Source organism: Erinaceus europaeus, chromosome 16 (genome assembly GCF_950295315.1).
Source record: "Erinaceus europaeus chromosome 16, mEriEur2.1, whole genome shotgun sequence".
Lineage (NCBI taxonomy): Eukaryota > Metazoa > Chordata > Mammalia > Eulipotyphla > Erinaceidae > Erinaceus > Erinaceus europaeus.
Window position 1 is genome coordinate 34,115,948 of NC_080177.1, and position 22,010 is coordinate 34,137,957.

The 22,010-nt window shown below is 38.1% G+C and overlaps 1 protein-coding gene across 3 annotated transcripts in view; it reads right to left on the minus strand.

The window, feature by feature from the left end:
- Nucleotides 1-2,629: 2,629 nt before the first annotated feature.
- PCNX4 (pecanex 4) overlaps nt 2,630-22,010 on the minus strand; it is a 38,803-nt gene continuing 19,422 nt past the window's right edge. Inside the window, exons 6-10 of one of the 3 annotated variants that reach the window (XM_060174871.1) lie at nt 18,282-18,642; nt 13,911-14,011; nt 8,050-9,089; nt 4,753-4,939; nt 2,630-3,353 (exon numbers count right to left, since the gene is read on the minus strand). In XM_060174871.1, coding sequence (XP_060030854.1) covers nt 3,105-3,353; nt 4,753-4,939; nt 8,050-9,089; nt 13,911-14,011; nt 18,282-18,642 — 1,938 coding nt within the window. In that variant the 3' untranslated portion in view covers nt 2,630-3,104. The remainder of the gene's footprint in view (nt 3,354-4,752; nt 4,940-8,049; nt 9,090-13,910; nt 14,012-18,281; nt 18,643-22,010) is intronic. The other 2 variants (XM_007519262.3, XM_060174870.1) reach the window with 2 other exon arrangements.

A 22,010-nucleotide genomic window follows, 5' to 3' on the forward strand; every position in this document is an offset into this window, starting at 1 on the left:
GTTGTTTCTGTTCTCCCTGGTCTAAGCTCTTAAGAAACTCGACATTTCAGACTCAGCCTATGTGCATTAGAAAGTTTGAGACATTCAATCAATTTTTCCTCTCTCATATTAATTAAGTAGTGATTTATATAACTATAAGTTAATAGGAGAGTACGTAAACACTATTACCACCACCAAAAGCATGGAGTACACTTATACCCAGTATATATGATCCGTAAAAAGCACTGAAAAGGACCAAGAAAAGTGGTGAATTTTCTACTCCCCTCCCCCCTCCTCAACACCACCATCCAACCCAGAAGCTGTTTATTCAAGTGTCCAGATCTCTGCATTCCAGCGAGGAGGGTGTACATGTTTGTTAAGTATTTCTCTGTGTGTACTCCTTTAGTTTGCTGTGGCTTTCTTTTTTTTTTTTTTCCACAGGAGACCCATCTCCCTTTACAACAGCCCCTGCAACACTACTACTCATATTCCAGAGGCAGTGGTGTCACCATTAGGACAACAGCTCCAAAAACTCTGGAGACACACCACAAGGTGGCTGGTTTCAGGGGTCTTGGAACCAAAAGACCAGAGGCTATGGCAACACCATACCTGAACAGCAACATGAGACTCTAAAGGCAGCTGCACCTACAGGGGACCATAGTACCCCTTTTCTGACTTTTCCTGGAATTTCAGGCAGCCACCCACTGGCCTACAAGTACTTTTTGCCAGAAATTTAGCCACAAGCAGCATCTATACCCTAAAGTGATCAACAAATACAGAGGAACCTCATTGACTATTGGAGCTATACGACAATTACTGCTGCTACACACAGAATCTAAAGAATCCTGACTCAAGCTTTAGCCCACGTGGCTGGTATACTCCTATCAGAGAAACTTGTGGGCTGGGGTGTATTGTTCTGTTACTTGGGAGTTGCTTGTTTGGACGACCTACCTCTGTAGAGGGACATTGGTATACCCCACCTTTATCTCAAGTAATGCAAAGCCCTCAGTGGGGTTACTCAGGATATACTTTCCTGGGACTCTGTTGTATTTGCAGAGGAACAGATTTTACATATTGCCCAGAGGTAAGTACATTGAAGACAATATCTGCACAAACCTACATAGGTAAACACCAAGGACACACATTTCAAAGAACACCAGATATAACGCTCAAACCCAAAAGAACAGGGACATAATGAACCAGGACAGAAGCCCAGAAAAAAAATTCCAGCAAGCCTGAAGCAAATAAAAATGATGAAGACATTCAAAGATTAATTGATGTGATAATCACAGGAGCAAGGAAAGCCTTTGATGGAAATGAAAATAAAGACAACAATGACATACCACTCCACTCCTGTGAAATAGAGATTCCTTAGAAAGGATAGTAACAACAAATGCTGGAGAGATTGTGGGTATAAAGGAACCCTCCTGCACTTCTGGTGGGAATGTAAATTGGCCCAACAATGTGGAGAGCAGCTTGAAGAACTCTCAGAAGGCTAGAAATGCAGCTACTTTATGACCTGGCAATCCCTCTGCTGGGGATAAAGAACCAAATACACCTATCCAAAAAGATCTGTGTATACCCCTGTTTATAGCAGTGCAATTTGTAATAGCCAAAACTTACACATAACCTCAATGTCCAACAACAGAAGTGTGGCTAAGAAAATTATATATATATTCATATATATATATATATTAATACTATTCAAGTATTAGGAATTCACCTCACCTTGGATGGAGTTTGAAAGAATCATGTTAAGTGAGTAAGCTAGAAAGATAAGGATAAATACAGTATCATCTCATGCATGGAAAGAAGTTGAGAAATGAAAACAGAAAGAGGAAACACACAGCGTAACTTGGGAGTGGATTTAGTGTATTGCACTGAAGTATAGGACTGGGGTGGGGTGGGGTGGGGGCATTACAGGTCCCTGTGCATAATGGTAGTGTAGGACCTAGTCTGGGTTGAGAGTGTTCTGCAGAAAACTGAGAAATTTTACACATGTACCAACAACTGCATTTACTATAAACCATTAATCCCTTAAATAAAAATGTCTAAAAACTACCAGAGAATGTTATCCTGAATGTTAGTATGTTGAACTTTTCTGCATACAGAATAACAATCAAACCTAATTAGTAAATGTCTACTTTCTAATATATACATTATATTACAATTCTAGGGAGACATCTATAAAGTTACTAGTTGCAAACAAAGTAAGGTGTGGAGGAAATTCATGTCTCAACTGAAGCAAATCCATCCTCCTTATCAGTTCCTAAACAGAAAATAAAAAAGGAAAAAAAAAAAAAAGGAAAAAAGGAAATTTTTATCAAGCAATGAGAAAAATTACCCCATACTTTTGTCGTTTAGTTCTGAGACCTTAACACACTAGTTAACTGACAGTCCTACTGGGTAAGTCATTCTTCAGAAGCCTTATAGTTAGTTGAAAAACATGAAATCAGGTCTATGGAATGATCTCTAGCAGTCTTACTCAGATTACTTGACTGCTGTGAATCCTGTCAGTAGTCACCTGGTAAGTGGAATGAAAACTGTATATCAGAAGTATACTTGGGAAGAAGGAGACAGGCTTTATTGGAAAAAAATATTTAATTTTGTTTAAATTTTAAGGTTTCTGAAGCATATGAAAACATTCAAACTATGTTAAATGTTAAAATAAAACACAAAGTTTAAAATCATATAAAATTTAATTTCAAATAAATAAGCATATGTATATATACACATTACATAAGTCTCAATAAAAAACACTGATATGAGTATAAAGAATAGAAAATTACAGTTTTTGACTTCTGTAAGGCAAGTGACCTTATCATACATTTAAAAAAACATTAAAAATTCATAACCTAATTTTATAAAAATGTTTTATATTTGGAAGGCCTATCACACTGCACAGGGTACAGCTATTGCCCAACTAGTTTTAACTTCTGTTGGACACAATCATTAAGACAGCTAACATAATCATCTTTATAGGCCTAAGCTTTTCTCAGGCATCTGACTTGCAGCAGAAGCGAGGGATGTCAGTGAAGTTATGAGGAATCACAATTATATTTTTCTAAAATGAAAAAATAAAACATCACATCTGATGATAATATGTCACAGTCAAACTGATTCTATTACAAATGTATATGAAGAGGTTTTGAAGAATATATTGGATATCCCAGGGGAGGCTCTGCTGCTTGCACTGTAAGATTTCTTAAAAGTAGTGGGTGAGCTTGTATACTGTAACGTTCCTCATCATCGTTTGTGGCATAAAGCAATTCCCATGCAAGATTGGCCCATTGACCTCTGACAGCTTCAGCGTTTAACTTTCCAAGTTGGATCAATAATTCCTGAAGGGTAAGTACTCTCCCAGTATAAACACCCTATAAATATTAAAAAAAAAAGAGGGAGAAGATCAGATTAAGGACTTATATATACCTAGTTTCTTTTCTCTTCTTTTTTTCAAAGTTTTTATTTATAAAATGGAAACACTGACAAGACCATAGGATAAGAAGGGGTATAATTCCACATAATTTCCACCACCAGAACTCCATATCATTGTGGTCAAGAAAAGTTGCTTAATATAATTTCAGTCCTCTCAAATTTAGTACAGCTTATTTTGTGACTGAACATATGAACAATACTGAAAGATAGACTTGAGGAAAATGTGTATGATGCTGCATTTGTATAGAATGCTCAGTGTATGTTCGTTGAGTCTACTTGATTAAATGTGTCACTCATTGCTTTCCTGACTGATTTGTCTGGCTAATCTATTCATCAACATAAGTGAGGTATTACAGCTTCACTATTGTGGACAGTGTTGGCTATTTTGCCTTTCTGTAGTTAATTAACATTTAATTAATTAATTAATTAATTAACAGTTAATTAATTTACCTTTCTGTGTTGAGGAATTCCTGTGCTGGATGTCTAAATATTAACAAATGTTACCGCTGTTTGTGAATTAACACCTTTTTTTAAAATGTGATTTCTTTTTTTTTAATTTCTTACTATAGTCCTTTTTTTTTAAAGTTCATTTTACCTCAGCTTTCTTTTGATTTGTGCTGAATACATTATTCCATCAAAAGCTTTAATTTTGTAAGTTTTTGTAAAGATAGCATATCTTAGGAACTACTTATTTAAAAAAATTGTTATATTAATGTATTTATTGGACAGAGACAGACAGAAATTGATTGGGAGGGGGGTGATAGAGATGGAAAGAGACAAAGAGATACCTGCAATACTGCTTCACCACTCACAAAACTTTGTCTCTGCAGGTGGGGACCAGGAGCTTGAATCTAGATCCATGTGCATAGTAATATGTGCTCTCAATCAGGTACGCCACCACCTGGCCTCTAATTTTGTCTTCGCGAAAAATGTTTCTCGTGATTAACACAGGACTTACTCTTATACATCTTTAATTTTATATCTTTAACAGAGTAGTTCCAATTTATACTAACCTAAGTCTAGTGAAATACAGAAATGCTATTTCTATATATTTTTATATGTAGTTCTATCCTCACCATTTTCTATTTTTGTGGTTTTACTGTTATACTGTTATATCTATAAATGTTCTAAGCTAATATGACCTAATAACATATAATTATAATTTTTTATCTTTTAAATGAGAAACAAGAAACAAAACAAGTATATATTTTTGTATATTCACTTACATACATGCCTGGAATGCTATAGTGCTCTCTTTTAGTTTAAATGCTTTATAGGTGATTTCTATTCTTGAAGGTTAATGTATGAAAATGTTGAACAACATATTTTTAACCTTACCATATTAGAATCATATCCCAGAGAAAACAAGTATGGTTTTTCTTGTAAAACTGCTTCTTTCCACTTTTCATCAGATACTACACCAATATACCAGTCATTTTCATATTCTTCAAGGTAGTTGATCAGCTCCTGAAAGTCTTCTATTGGACCCAAACTTGCTTTATCAATCATTAGTTTCAGAGTATATCTAGAAAGGAAAAAACAGGATTTTTAGATTTTTAATCAACCTTACAGATGAAATATCATTACTTTTTTTTGAAATATCACTATTTTAATGACACTAGAATCATATCTATTACAAAATAAAAAGATCAGAGGGAAATGATGTAATTAAAGTGAAGAAAAAGAAGTCCACAACATAAATAAAAGGAAAACAAACAACTGTGTACTGTGATATAATCATAAAATCATTACTTTTCTAGAGATATTTTATTTATTTATTGACTAGAAAGAGGTTAATTGAGAGGAGGAAGTGAGATAGAAGAGAAAGAGACACACCTGCAGGAGTGCCTCATTACTTGTGAAGCACCCCCAGCCTTCCCACAGGTGACTGTGCATGGTGATACATACACTCAAGTAAGTGCACCACAACCACCTGGCCTCAAAGTCATTACTTTTTTTTTTTTCTTTCCTGTTTTATTTGACAGGAGAGAGAGAAATTGAGAGGGGAGCAGAGACAGACACTTGTAGATCTGCTTTACGGCTCATGAAGTGTCCCCCCTGTAGGTAGGGAGCGGGAATTAGAAGTTGGGTCCTTCCCCCACACCTATGGACATCTAATCTTTGATAAGGGGGCCCAAAGTATTAAATGGAAGAAGGAGACTCTCTTCAATAAATGGCGTTGGGAAAACTGGGTTGTAACATGCAGAAGAATGAAATTGAACCACCTTATCTCACCAGAAACAAAAATAAACTCCAAATGGATCAAAGACCTGGATGTCAGACCGGAAACTATCAAATACTTAGAGGAAAACATTGGTGAAACACTTTCCCACCTAAACCTCAAGAACATCTTTGATGAAACAAACCCAATCACAAGGAAGACTAAAGCAGAAACAAATCAATGGGACTACATCAAATTGAAAAGCTTCTGCACAGCCAAAGAAACTATCACACAAACAAAGAGACCCCCACAGAATGGGAGAAGATCTTCACATGCCAAACATCAGACAAGAGACTAATCAACAAAATATACAAAGAACTCATCAAACTTAGCGACAAAAAAGCAAATGACCCCATCCAAAAATGGGCAGAATATATTAACAAGACATTCACTTCAGAGGAGATCCAAAAGGCTAACAAACATATGAAAAACTGCTCCAGGTCGCTGATTGTCAGAGAAATGCAAATAAAAACAACATCGAGATACCACCTCACCGCTGTGAGAATGGCATACAACAAAAAGGGCAGCAGCAACAAATGTTGGAGAGGCTGTGGGGACAGAGGAACCATTCTGCACTGCTGGTGGGAATGTAAATTGGTCCAGCCTCTCTGGAGAGCAGTCTGGAGAACTGACATAGACCTTCCATATGACCCAATAATTCCTCTCCTGAGGATATACCCCAAGGATTCCATAATGCCCAACCAAAAAGATGTGTGTACATCTATGTTCATAGCAGCACAATTCATAATAGCTAAAACCTGGAAGGAACCCAGGTGCCCAACAGCAGATAAGTGGCTGAGAAAGCTGTGGTACATAGAAACAATGGAATACTATGCAGCTATTAAGAACAATGAGCCCACTTTATCTGACCCATCTTGGACGAGCTAGAAGGAATTATGTTAAGTCAGCTAAGTCAGAAAGATAAAGATGAGTATGGGATGTCCCCACTCATCAACAGAAGTTGAAAAAGAAGAACAGAAAGGGAAATTAAAAGCAGGATCTGATTAAATTGAGGGCAGGGCACCAATGTAACAATCCTGTGGTGAAGGGGAGGGTGGCCATTGGGCTTCCTGGCGCGGCAGGGAGTGCGGGGGTTAGGATGGGTCACAGTCTTTTGGTGGTGGAAATGGTGTTTATGTACATTCCTATTAAAGTGTAAATATATAAACCACTATTTAATTAATATGAGAGGGGAAAAATTGATCATATGTCTAGAACTTCTTAAAACACAGAGTCTTTTTAATACATAGGCTGAGTCTTTGATATGTGGACTCTCTCAAAAGCCTAGACCAGGGAGAACAAAAACAACCAGTAGCACAGCTACATATAAGATGCTAACAAACCCTAACAAAGGGACTTTCAAAAGTTAACCCAATTACCAAATAATGTGATGATAACAATAACTATCCATTGTCTTCTTGAACCCTAAGAAACAGGAACCTCACATTTCCACTATAGAGCCTATATTTCCCCCAGTCCTGGAACCTTATGGTGGGGCCCACTTTCCTGCATGCTGCTCTTAATTCAAATCAAATAATATTGCATCCATGGATTGCAACCTAATCAATGCAACGAGTGCCACCACAACATGCTTCACTTCAGACTGTGTCCAGAGACTTCAGGTGTGGAACGACAACCCTTCAGCTTCATCACTCAGGTGAGACCTTTCCTTTCATAGTATTCTCTAATTCCATTCCAGGTGGTCCACTCCCCAATAAAGTCCCCAAACCTAGATATAGTCCAGGTCCCCTGAGACAGAGCATAGGTTCACATGTGCCCATAAATAGGGGAAAAATATATATCTGAAAGCAAAAGTACACAAGAGCATGCAGGGAATACCCCCAACACCTCATCTGCACTATTCCAGTTTGTTTGGCTTTTATGTTAACTCTCTTTTCAGCCACCAGGTTCCAGATGCCAGCATGATGCTGACCAGACTTCCCTGGACAGATGACTCCATCAATGTGTACTGGAGCTCCGCTTCCCCAGAGCCCCACCCTACTAGGGAAAGAGAGAGGCAGACTGGGAGTATGGATCGACCAGTCAACGCCCATGTTCAGCGGGGAAGCAATTACAGAAGCCAGACCTTACACCCTCTACAACTCACAATGACCCTGGATCCATACTCCCAGGGAGATAGAGAATGGGAAGGCTATCGGGATGGGATGGGATATGGATATTGGGTTATGGGAATTGTGCGGAACTGTACCCCTCTTATTCTATGGTTTTGTTAATGTCTCCTTTCTTAAATAAATAAAAAAAAGAAGTTGGGTCCTTGTACATGGTAGTATGTGCATTTAACCCAGTGTGTCACTGCCCAGTCCCCCAAAGTCATTACGTTTTAAAGTTATAAGTGAAGATATGTTTTTTTTCCCTACCAAAGTTGCAAATTGTATGTAATCAAAATGAATTACCTGAAAGCTTTCAGTGCTAGTTGGAACAGTTCTGGCTTTTCAGTAAGCCAATCCAAGGCAAGAGACCAAGGCAACACACCACTGTAAACTCTGAGAATATGGCCAGGAGTAGGAATCATATTGTCTATGCCAAATAAACTAAAACAGCAAGTCATTACTGCATGAATATAAAAGTCTTTTAAAACACTGTCCTTTCCAATATCTTCTACTACATTTGAGGCATTTTCTTCTGAATGAAAACAGTCCAGCTGCCTTAAAACAAATTGATACCAGTCTTCTGGAAATAATGAGCTCATCTCTCTTATTTTGGAATTAGGCAAACAGCTAGAAGTCCACTCTTCAGGTAAGCTTAACAAATGAGATTGAGAACAGCTGAACTCCATGAGAGGGATATGCATCATGTCTTCTTGTTTCCCTTTGTCGACAGCAGGGTATCCCAACATAACGGCTTTATAAAGGCTGCTTTCAGGAGCTGTGCCTATGGAATGATCGTCTACCACTCGTGATTCCACTGAACCTGGAATAGGCAGGTGTATACCTGGAAAAGCTTTCAACTGGTCTTTCTCTTGATTTCCTTTTTTGATAGTTGTCTCGTCACCAAAAACATTATCATCAGGCCAGTCATCAAGAGTTTCTGAATTTATACTCTTTGTGTCTTCTGAAGATTCAGTTTGTGGTGAAGTATTTAAAGCAGGTGGGGCTGTCAGGGAGGCTTTTCCCATCTTTTCGTTTTGGTAAGCAGTGTCTTGTATGCTGGGCCTTCTGGAGCAATGCTGAACAAGTATCCACACTAGCACTTTAATAAGGTCACCTTTAAATTCATTTAAATTATCATGAGAATCAATTATACCAGATAAGATGTTCCTGGCATCAGAATAGATTTTCACAGGCAAAACAGTACAGGGTGTCAAGACATTTCCAAAGTGTTCATTAACGGAACATACTCTTGTGTATTCTTCTTGTTCAAAGGCACTTGCAAATACTTCATCAACTCTTCGTGCTTCAGTGGTGTGACAAGATGTTTCTTGCAATTCTAACCCCTAGAGAAGAAATTAAAAACAACATGGGTCCATGATCATTTTTTACACAGAGAAAAGTTAACTCGTCTGTAAAAGCTCATGGTTTTTCATAACAAGCATAGAGTAAATAAAAAAACTAACTCAACATCACAACTTAACACAAACATAATGATACCAGATTTTAATTTGGATATGGGGATAAAAAAAATAACACCACTTTATAAGAAATTACAAGAGGTGGCAAAGCAACTTGTCTGCAAATGGACATTTGTGAAGAGAATATCTTTAGTCAAGGTTGAATCCCCATTAGTAAAATGTTATTAAATTATAAAAATATTTTTTTTAGGAAAAAAGCAATATTGAAATTATATAGTAGCTATATTAGCTTTGTATCCTCACAAACCTACTTAATATGAGAGCTTTATTTCAGTGTATGTCATTATTTACTTAACCATTTTTCTTTGTCTATATATATATATATATATATATATATATATATATATATATATATATATATTGGAGAACAGTCTCTTCCAAGTAAATGCAGATGCAATAAATTGGCTCTCTTTAAATTACTACTATGCCAGTAGTGCTTAAACTAGTACATGGTACACAGTAAGGGCTATAACAAATGTATGTTGAAAAAATGAATATTGTCTGTAAGTTCTTTTTTTTTTTTTTCTTTTTTCCTCCAGGGTTATCGCTGGGGGCTCGGTGCCTGCACCATGAACCCACCGTTCCTGGAGGCCATTTTTTTCCCTCTTTTTGTTGCCCTTGTTGTTTATCATTGTTGTTGTTACTATTATTGTTTTTGGGTAGGACAAAGAGAAATTGAGAGGAGAGGGGGAGAGAAAGATAAGAACTGCAGACCAGCTTCACCACCTGTGAAGTGACTCCCCTGCAAGTGGGGAGCCTGGGCTCAAACTGGGATCCTTATGCCTGTCCTTGTGCTTCGCGCCATGTGCGCTTAACCTGCTGCACTACCACCCAGCCCCTGTCAATAAGTTCTTATGATTTTCAAATTGGTTATTTCTCTAGAAGTAATCACTTATGGAGAATGTAACATGCTTCTCTTTATTATTATTTGTTAATGCACTAATCCGCATGCTTTTAAATGCAAAACTACCATTTTCACAGGTCAGTGGTGTCACATTGTATTATGATACCAAAACAAACAACAACAATAAAAACCAGAGTGCAATACTAGAACCTGTTTTAAAATATGCATCTATCAGGTACTAGTACACAATCTTGATTAGAACCTTCTCTTTTTTCCTCTTTCAAAAAAATATTGTAGCACAATTTACACAGAGAAAGTATCCAAGTTAAAATCTGTTATCATTTTGTTTGTGTTAAGTTGTAATGTTGAGATAGTTTTTTTATTTACCATATGTTTGTTATCAGAAACCATGAGCTTTTACAGATGAGTTAACTTTTCTCTGTGTAAGAAGTGCTGTGAGAGAGTCTGGCAGCAGTGCAGCAGGTTAAGCGCAGGTGGTGCAAAGCGCAAGGACTGGCATAAGGATCCCGGTTAGAGCCCCTGGCTCCCCACCTGCAGGGGAGTTGCTTCACAGGAGGTGAAGCAGGTCTGCAGGTGTCTTTCTCTCCCTCTCTCTGTCTTCCCCTCCTCTCTCCATTTCTCTCTGTCCTATCCAACAATGACAACATCAATAATAACTACAACACTAAAACAAGGGCAACAAAAGGGAATAAATAAATAAATATTAAAAAAAAGAAGTGCTGTGAAATTTAAAGTAATGGATGTGTCCTTAAAATTCTGACATTTTCTTTTTTTCTTGTTGCCACTAAGTTTATCACTGAGGCTCAGTGCCTGTAGGAGGACTCCACTATTCTTAATGACCATTTTCTTTCTCTCTTTTATTTGACAAGACAGAGAGAAACAGAGAGAGAATGGTGGAGGAAGGAAGGAAGGAAGGAAGGAAGGAAGGAAAGGAGGGAGGGAGGGAGGGAGGGAGGGAGGGAGGGAGGGAGGGAAGGAGGTTGCAGAAGGCGGAAAGGTCTGGCTTCTGTAATTGCTTCCCCACTGAATATGGGCATTGACTGGTCGATCCATATTCCCAGTCTGCCTCTCTCTTTCCCTAGTAGGGAACATTTTTTAAAATATTTATTTATTAGATAGAGACAGCCAGAAACGGAGAGGGTAGGGGTTGACAGAGAGGGAGAGAGACAGACACCTGCAGCTCTGCTTCACCACTCGTGAAGCTTTCCCCCTGCAGGTGGAGACTGGGGGCTGGAAGCTGGGTCCTTACACACTGTAGCATGTGTGCTCAACCAGGTCCACCACCTGGCCTCTCCTAGTCCATTTTCTATAGCTTTCTTTTCCTTGGTTTTCATAGTACTTATACCTTTTAACACACTAAATAATTTGTTATTTTTTGCTGGTTGCGTGTGTCTCTCCACTTCCCTTGTGAATATCAGACGGCAAGGGTCTCTGTTTTTATTAGAGAAATATATCCTAACCCTTGGAACAATAACTGGTATTTAATAATTTTTGTATTTTTTTCCTTTTTTCTTTTATTTATGGAATGGAAACAATGACAAGACCATAGGATAAGAGGGGTACAACTCCACACAGTTCCCATCACCAGAACTCCATATCCCATCCCCTCTCCTGGTAGCTTTCCTATTCTTTATCCCTCTGGGAGCATGGACCCAAGGTCATTATGGGGTACAGAAAGTAAAAGATCTGACTTCTGTAATTGCTTCTCCTCTGAACATGGTTGTTGGCAGGTCAAGCCATACTCCCAGCCTGTCTCTCTCTTTCCCTAGTGGGGCAGGGATCTGGGGAGGTGATATTCTAGGACTATTGTGGTGATGAGAATTGGACCAGGGACCTTGTAGTCTCAGACACAACAGTCTTTTTACATAATCATTATGCTGTTTCCCCAGACTCAGGCCTGCCTGCAGCCCTTCCTTCCTTCTCTCCTAAAGAGTTCTACTGTAGGTTTTTGGTTACAGAAGTAATCTGTTCTCAGATTTTTAAAATCACTGGTTGACAACAGGTTGCAGGAGAGCACAGGCAGGAGATGGGACCAATTTAGAAACCACTGCAGTTATTCATGGAAGGGCTGAAGGTGGGTGTTGAAGAGCAAGATGGTAAGAAGTCAGATACAGGATATGACTAAAAGGGAGAGGAACAGAATTTGAATGGAATGCTGGATTTAGAAGTTAATAAGAAGTTCTACAAAACTCCTGTTTTAGGTTAAGAAAGCAGAATAATAAGAGCTGTCATGAAGGACTGCTGAGGTCTGGGGCACTCTAATACTAACAGAACAAATTAAAGCGAAAGAACCATCAAGGAAAATTAAGAACGGCTGACTCATGCAATAAGCAAAGAGAAGAGATCAACCGTGACAATGGTGACAGATCAAGTAAGACCAGGTGTGAATGGTCTTCACATACAGATGCTGACAACATGAACAAATTCATTATTCTTTATTACTAGGGGAATGCAAATCAAGACAATATAAAATGTCACCATATATATAATTTTTATTATCTTTATTTATTGAATACAGACAGCCAGAAATCAAGAGGGAAAGGGGAGACAAAGAGGGAGAAATACAGAGAGACATGTGCAACACTGCTTCACCACACACAAAGCTTTTCCACTGTAGATGGAGATAAGGGCTAGAACCTGTGTCTTTGTGCATTGTAACAGGTGTGGTCAATCAGTAGCGCCACCACCTGGACCCACTTTATATTTGTCAAAATGGTCTATATTAAATAGATCTCAAAAGACAAATATGGATGAGGATGTGGCTAAATGGGAACCCTGATGTACTGCCAGTGTGAATGTACATTTATCCAGTCTCTATGGAAACCAGTTTGGAGAGATCTCAAAAAGTACAAGTAGATCTGTCATATGATCCTGCAGTTCCACTCCTGGGAGGATATATCCAAAGGACACAAAAAAATAATTTAAAAATATGTGCACACCTACTTATACCTATGTGCACATTAAATTATGTGCATAACTGCCATGCTCTTTACAATAGCCAAGATATGGGAACAAACCAGTTTCCCAGAGGCACATTAGCAGATAAAGATTTGATATATACACAATGAAAAATGACTCGTTTATAAGAAAGGATGAGCGCTTGCCTTTTGCTAAGATGTAAACAGAACTGGAGAACATCATGCTAAGCAAAATAAATTAGAAAAGAGAAGGATCCCACTCATATGAGATATTAAGAAACAAACTAAGGGAATTGGGTAAGTAAAATATAAACATACTTTTAGTCAATGACTGAAGATCCCAGGTTACCCAGGGGGAGAAAGGTAGCGAAGATAATTATTGACTTACTACCAGAGCACAGTTAGACTCTGGCGTCTGGGGGTGTTGAGATTGAACTGGGACTGTCTGTGCCTCAGAAATAATTTGCTTTTTGTACAATCACCATCCTATCTCCCCAGCACTCTGGTAGGAGGTTTTAAAGGGGACAGGTGTTCAATGGTCCATGGTGAAGAAAGACTGGCACTTAGGTGGTGAGATACAGGTTACATACATACCTCTAAAAACATAAGCAGTTTTGTAAAAGCATTTCCTCAGTATGAATAAACTATTTAAAAACAAATAAAAAGTAAAATAAAAAAGAACAGGACTGTAAGCAAACAGGTATTTTTGCTACTATGTTCTATTACACAATCAAAACTAGTTTTCTTATTAATACATGCATATTGAAATATACTTTGAAAGTTTTTAGGTATTTTCACAGATTAAAAAAGATATATATGTTTTAAATTTGTGTTTGACATGCACAGAGCAAGTAAAATTTCCACACATATAATAAAAATGAGGCGTTTTAAACTCACACTAACCTTAATGTTAATACAACAGTAAGTATAACCACATTCCAGAATCATTATCCATATTACACGATCTTGAAAACGGCCCAAGTAATGAGACCCAGGTAAGAGACCTTAAAAAAAAAAAGAATAAAAATTAAGTCACTTGTCATGCAAATCTTCAAAACTGATTAACACATTTGGAAGTTATTTATAACTACCTTCTACGCTGACATTATGTCAAGAAAAGAAGCAACTATTCACTGCATCAGGAAGCACCGAATTATGCTCTCTATAAGAACAGTTAGAAGAGAAATATCGGGGCTGGGCAGTTGTGTACCCAGTAGAGTGCTCATATTACCATGAGCCAGGACCTGGGTTTGAGCCCCTATTTCGCACATGCAGGCAGGATGCTTCATGAGTAGTAAAACAGAGCTGTAGATGTCTACCTTTATTTTTCTCTGTCTTTCCTTCTTTCCCTCTCAGTTTCTTTCTGTCATATCAAATAAAATAGAAAGAAAGGAAGGAAGGAGGAAGGAAGGAAGAAGGAAAGAAAGAAAGGAAGAAAGAAAAATATGGCCCCTGGGAGTGATATATATATATATATATATATATATATATTTTTTTTTTTTTTTTGCCTCCAGTAGCTGGGACTCAGTGGCAGCACTATGAATTCACAGCTCCTGGTGGGCATTTCCCCCCCTCCATTCTATTAGATAGGACAAAGAGAAACTAAGAGAGGATGGGGATATAGAGAAAGGAAGAGAAAGACACCTACAGACCTGCTTTACTACTCATGAAATGGATCCCCTGTAGGTGGGGAGCAGGGGCTTGAACCAGGTCATTGGACTTGGTAATATGTGCATTTAACTGGGTGTGCCACTGCCCGGCCCCCAGAGTGATAGATTTATAGTGTTGAAACTGAGCCCTGGGGTTCAGGCGGTAGTGCAGCGGGTTAAGTGCACATGGCCTGAAGTGCAAGGACTGCGCAAGGATCCCAGTTCCAGCCCCTGGCTCACTACCTGTAGAGGAGTCGCCTTGCAAGTGGTGAAGCAGGTCTGCAGGTGTCTATCTTTCTCTTCCCCTCTCTGTCTTCCCCTCCTCTCTCAATTTCTCTCTGTCCTATCCAACAACAACAACAGCAATAACAACTATAATAATAACCACAACAACGATAAACAGCAAGGGCAACAATAAGGGGGGAAGCCTCCAGGAGCAGTGGATTCGTAGTGCAGGCACCGGGCCCCAACAATAACCCTGGAGGCAAACAAACAAAAAAAACAAACAAGAAACTGAGCCCCAGTAACAACCCTGCTGGCAATGAGACAGCGAGAGTGAGAATCTACTGATGATAATATATAAAAAAGCAAGAATATATGTTTCTAAGAAAAATAAAGAACCAAATCTGCTATATCAATTCCTGAATATATATGGAGTATATTAGGAGAGGAAGTAAACATATAAAGCACAAATTTGTTAATGACTGAAAGCATTTTAGACATTTTTATAAACATTCATATGAAATGTCTTGTGTTGTTAAATATTTACGTAAAATGCTTAACACATACAACCACAATGTACTGTCTCTTAAAACAAGTTTCTCTCTCAGCACGATGCACTTGAGATTTATCTCTGATAACTATAAGCAGATCAACATCATTCACTATAACTGCTGTTAAGAATTCTTTTGGGGGACAGGTGATGGGGCACATGGTAGAGCACACATCACAATGCATAAGGAGTTGGGCTCAAGCCTCTGGTCCCACCTAAAAGGGAGTAACTTCACAAGGAAATGTCTATCCTTCTCTCTTTCTCTATCTCTCCATTCCCTCAATTTCTTTTCTTTTTATAAATTCTTTTAGCTTTATTTAATAGGATAAAGAGAATTTGAAAAAGAAGTGGGAGAGAGGAAGAAACAAATACCTGCAGCACTGCTTCACTGCTCATGAAGCTTCCTTCTCACCCCCTTCCCTCACCCCCCCCCCCCAGCAGGCTGAGCTGAGAACCTGAACCTGGGTCCTTGAGCATGGTAACGTATGCATCTAACCAGGTGCAGCACCTCCCGTGCCCTACCTTCTCAATTCCTAAGTGTACTTAGGTCGTCTCCGGTGCCCTAAATGCTAATTTTAAGTTGACAATTTCATATGGCATGTGAATGATGTTGTAAGTATCCAAGTAGCTCTTGACTGAAAAAAAGGTTCCCTACCCCTGACTTGGATGATACTACTATATAGACACAGAGACGAACACATTGCTCAACTCTGGCCCATACTGGTGTCAGGGAGTGAACCTGGGACCTCAGACATGCAAATCTTAAGCTTTAACATACTGAGTTATCTCCTAGCTGGATAATTTTTATATAAATATAGCTGAATTTGAATATTCACATTCCTGTTTACTAGGCACTTCAGATGTTTGCAGATTTTCATGGTTATAAATAATGTTAGAGTAAATATATCTGCATAAGTCTGCTGGCACAATGTGCTGTGTAGAAAAGTGAACAGGACTTTTATCCTTTGAAAGTCTTGCTTACAGGTTAATTTTGGTAGGCACCTGGAAACTTGGATTTCAGGAGAGTTCTTAACCACCTTAGCTGATAAAAGATTCTGTCACTGTGCTTAAACTGGTTGCAAACAAGACAATTTATCTAAACACCTGCTTTCTTTGGAGATGTCTAGAATTTTGTTATGTACTAGGCATAACAATCTGGCTACACAAGCAGTCCCTAACCTAAGACATAGACAGCAAGTCCCAAATAAGTTTCCTTAGTAATGAACAAAGCACATATTACAACATCTTAGTGAAACTTTCTATATGACTACAGAGAGATGATGGCTGGATCAGAGTAGCTTATATCTGGTCTTTTACACCATGTCTTTTCCTTTCATTGATACAGTTCTGCTTCTTTCCTCTATAGTACATGTAATGTGTCCTGTAAATACTACTAGTGAATTATCAAACCTAGGGATGGTAGTGAGAACTCTAAAATTCATGTGTAAAAATTTTTCTGTTATTGGGCCTCACAATCCCTAGGCCATGGTATTTAAATTCTTATTATAGACTATTAATTTATCTTTTAAGGTGGTTGTATGACTTTACAATCATTTCCAGTAGGATTTGAGAATTCCTGCTTTCTATATCCTAGCAAATATTTGATAATTTCAGATTTATTTCCTCTATTTTTGCCAATCAGATGTGAAGTTTTATGTCCTTTTCTCCTAAAAGAAATATATTTTATTTTAGTTAAGTGTAATCATTTTAATAATAAAGTATCACTTCTATTTTACTACTTATGCCAGATGTGAGTCTTACAGTGGGATAGCATTGTATAATACAGTGAAAGTATAAGAATAATTCCTATAAGGAAAATGATTATTCATAAAAATTTGTAGTACAGAGGGCTGAGAGTTTGTAGGGAATGATTGTCTTGCATATGTGATGCAATATCTTATGTCACTGATTAAAATTTTGTGTATGGTTAGTGCATTAAAAATTATACAATTGGGAGTCGGGTGGTAGCGCAGCAGGTTAAGTGCACGTGGCGCAAAGCACAAGGACCAGCGTAAGGATCCCAGTTCGAGCCCCCGGCTCCCCACCTGCAGGGGAGTCGCTTCACAGGCAGTGAAGCAGGTCTGCAGGTGTCTGTCTTTCTCTCCCCCTCTCTGTCTTCCCCTTCTCTCTCCATTTCTCTCTGTCCTATCCAACAACAACAAGGACATCAATAACAATAGCAACAATAAAAGCAACAAGGGCAATAAAAGGGAAAAATAAATATAATTTTAAAAAAGTAAAAAAAAAGTTTAAAAAATTATACAATAAAAAACTAATTCATTCTCATAAAAATGTTTTTTCTTGCTAATACTTGCACCTTAATTTTGGGATTTATATATTATCATGCCCTGTGTCCTTGTCAGACTGCTGAAGTTATGGTGTATAGCTAGTAAGATATGAGCAAATATAAAGAATAAAAGTTAGCTTTAATTCTTTAGCGATCTCCTATTGCATATAATTTAACTAAAAAATTCATGGATATTTGGAAAAGTTATAGGTTTTTTTTTTATCTACATGCTCTTTTTAAATATGATTTTATTAGTGACTTAACAGTGTTTTTTGCTTCAATAGGACTATAAACTTATTTTACTCAAGAAAATGTTCTTTATTAAAAATTTCCTTTAATATTTTATGTACTTTAAAAAGCAGCAGATATATGTGTGTGTGTGTGTATATATATATATATATATATATATATATATATATATATATATATCTCCCACATATAGTCTTTCTACCTACTCATCAATGTAACAGAATCTGTATAGTGGCAGTATCAAGAGTTTTGTGTGCTCACTTTTTGTATTTAAAATATATTAGTGAGAATTTCTTAAGTGCAACCAATTTACTTACCTAAACTTCCAGCTGCCATTGCAGACTGCAGTGCAGTGGTCAAACTTGGGATCATCTGGCAGTAGTACACTGTATCTGGACACAAGCAGGCTGAGGTACCCACTGTTCCTGGCCAACTCTGAAGAGGTCGAGGAAACCCCACCAAAAACAAAGGAAGGGTGAAGAGGGGGAGTAAGGGAGAAGAGAGTAGTGTAGAAATAACTATTAAGACCAACACAAATGGAGAGAAAACAATGTTGAATATACATAAACTGGTGGTTGATTTTCGACGTTTCTTCTCCATCCATGATGCCAAAAGTACAGTCACAGCAAACTTCAATTTAGAGACTAACTGAATCAGACGATCTCGAATGATTCCAACCTATAGAGACATAAGCATGATTTTTTTAAATCCTTTTTTAAATTTTAATTGAGAGAAGCATGCAGGAAAGTGAGCCCCACCCTAGAGGTTCCAGGACCAGGGGAAATATAAGCTCTATAGAGGAAGCGGGAGTTTCCTGCTGTCTTAGGGTTTAAGAAGGCAACAGATAGTTATTGTTGTAATCAAATTAGTTGGCAACTGAGTTAACTTTGAAAATCCCCTTGTTAGGACTTGCTGTACCATACACAACATCACCATAATTTATAACATTTGACATTATCTGCATATAGTAATGCCACTGGTTGCTTCTATCCTCCCTGGTCTAAGCTTTTAAAAGAATCAACATTTCAAAGACTCAGCCTATGTGCATTAGAAAGCTTGAGACATTTAGTTAACTTTCCCCCCTCTCTTATTAAGTAGTGATTTATATGACTACAAGTTAATAGGAGAGTACAAAATACCATTCCCACCACCAAAAGACTGTTCCATCCCATTCTCCCTCCTCACCCCTCCAGTGAAAAGCTGAACATCTGCCCTCACCCTCAAACCAGAGATTTTTACTTTGGTGCCCTACTCCAAACTTTTTTTTTATCCTTAAAGATTTCTCATGAATTCCCTTGGCTATATAAAAGTAAACTGTGTACTTTCATTATTGTCCCAATATTTTTTAGGAAATGATCCTTGCATAAAGTTTTATATTATTTATTTATTTTTTGACAGACACAGAGAAATATAGGGGAGAGGGAGAAAAAAAAAGAGGAGACACTTCCAGTACTAGTATTAAACCCACAGCTTCACATATGCAAGGCATATGACTCTAGGACTAAATCAAGTCCCCTGCCTCAACACAACATTAAACAAACAAACAGAGTTTCCTTAGAATAGAATATTATCTCCCTCTCTCCATTGTTACCGGTCATCTCTATCAGGAACAACAGAACAGACCCCTTTGTGGGCCCCTGCATATCAGATTTCAGGTTCAGGGGAAAAAAGAAAAAAAAACCCACTAGTGTAGCCACAGGCCCTTTGGAATATAACTAAAATAGGTCTACTAGCTATCTACGAAATGGAGGACACCCCAACTCTTCATCTGCACTATTCCAGCCTTTAGGTTCATGACTGTTCAACAATTTGTTTGGCTTTGTATGTTAACTCTCTTTTCAACCATCAAGTTCCAGATGCTAGCATGATGCTGATCAGACTTCCCTGGACAGACAACCCCACCAATATGTCCTGGAGCTCTGCTTCCTCAGAGCCCTGCCCCACTAGGGAAAGAGAGAGGGGCAGGCTGGGAGTATGGATTGACCTGTCAATGCCCATGTTCAGCGGGGAAGCAATTACAGAAGCCAGACCTTCCACCTTCTGCATCCCACAATAACCTTGGGTCCATACTCCCAGAGGGTTAAAGAATAGGAAAGCTATCGGGGGAGAGGATGGGATACAGTTCTGGTGGTGAGAATTCTGTGGAGTTGTACCTTTCTTATCCTATGGCTTTGTCAATGCTTCCTTTTTATAAAGAAAAAAGAAAAAGAAAAGAAAAAGGTGGGGGAGGTGAAACATTGGTGAAGCAGTGCTGCAGGTGTCTCTCCCACACTTTTTTCTTCCCATTCTTTCTCAATTACTCTGTCTCTACCCAATAATTAAATAAATATTTTAAAAATAAGAAAGAGAGTATTATCTTAAATCAATACCCTTAAGAAACTAAAGAAATGGTAGTCGGGTGGTAGCACAGTGGTTATGCGTACATGATACAAAGCGCAGGGACCTGCATAAGGATCCCAGCTCCCTACCTGCAGGACAGTCGCTTCATAAGTGGTGAAGCAGGTCTCAGGTGTCTTTCTCTCCCTCTCTCTGTCTTCCCCTCCTCTCTCCATTTCTCTCTGTCTTATCCAGCTACGACGACATCAATAACAACAATAGTAATAACTACAACAACAATAAAAACAAGGGCAACAAGACAGAAAATAAATAAATATTAAAAAAAAAAAGAAAAGAAACTAAAGAAACTAGAAACTGATGAGTAAACTAAATCTTGAGTAAAGAGAAAAGACTGAAGTAGAAATCAGTAGCAAAGAGAATAGAAAGATAAGGCAGAAAACCAATATAAACAAACTAGTTCAAATTGGAATTGAATAAAAGCTTTAAAAGTAAAGAGTAACTCCTGGGAGTCAGGAGGTAGCGCACCAGTTAAGTGCAGGTGGCACAAAGGGCAAGGACCGCTGTAAGGGGTTCCAGTTGCCGGCTCCCCACCTGCAGGGGCATCGCTTCACAGGAGGTGAAGCATGTCTGCAGGTGTCTATCTTTCTCTCCCCCTCTCTGTATCCCCTTCTCTCTCCATTTCTCTGTCCTATCCAACAACAATGACATTAATAACAATAATAACTACAACAATAAAACAAGGGCAACAAAAGAGAATAAATATTTTTTTAAAAACTTTAGAAAAAAAGAACTGTAAGGAAAACGGTCATTCATAAAATGTTTGACTCATGAGGACAGCTCACAAAAATTAAGCTAGATTAACCAATAAAAAAAGGAGAAGAGGGTGGAGGGTAGATAGCATAATGGTTATGCAAAGAGACTCTCAAGCTTGAGGCTCCAAAGTCCCAGGTTCAATCCCCCGCACCACTGAGCAGAGCTGAGCAGTGCTCTGGAAAAAAAAAAAAAAGGAGAAGATTTAAATTACTAAAATGAGAAGTGAAGGAATTAATATTATCACCAATATTAAAGAAAAGGATAAATGGACTATAAGTTAGGAGTACCTTGAACATCTATATGCCAATAAATTAGTCACTAAGGGGTTAGGAATGTCCTGCTTTCAGATACCACACACGACATAATTGGATTTGGTCCTCCCAAGACTCAAAATTCAATAAATCTAGGAACTTTTTCCATAGCAACATTAAGTGCTTTCTTTTTCTTTTTTCTTCTTCTTTTTTTTAACCAGAGTGAACTGCTCAGCTCTGCTTTACAGTGGTGTTGGGAATTGAACCTGGGGCCTTTGGTGCCCTAAGTGCTAATTTTAAATTGATAATTTTATATGGCACGTGAATGATGTTGTAAATATCCAAGCAGCTCTTGACAGAAAAAAAGGTTCCCTACCCCTGACTTAGAGGATACCACTATATAGACATAAGTTAGGAAAACTAACTCAACAGATAATCTAAAAAGACCTATAGTAAGTAATGAGATTGAATTAGTGGGGCTGGGTGGTGGCACACTTGGTAGAATACAGATATCACAGTGAGAAAGGACTCAAGTTCAAGCCCCAGTCCCCACCTGTAAGGAGAAAGCTTCTGAGTGGTGAAGCAATTCTCCTTCTCTATCTCCAACTTCCCTACTGTTTCTATTTAATAATTCAAAATATATTT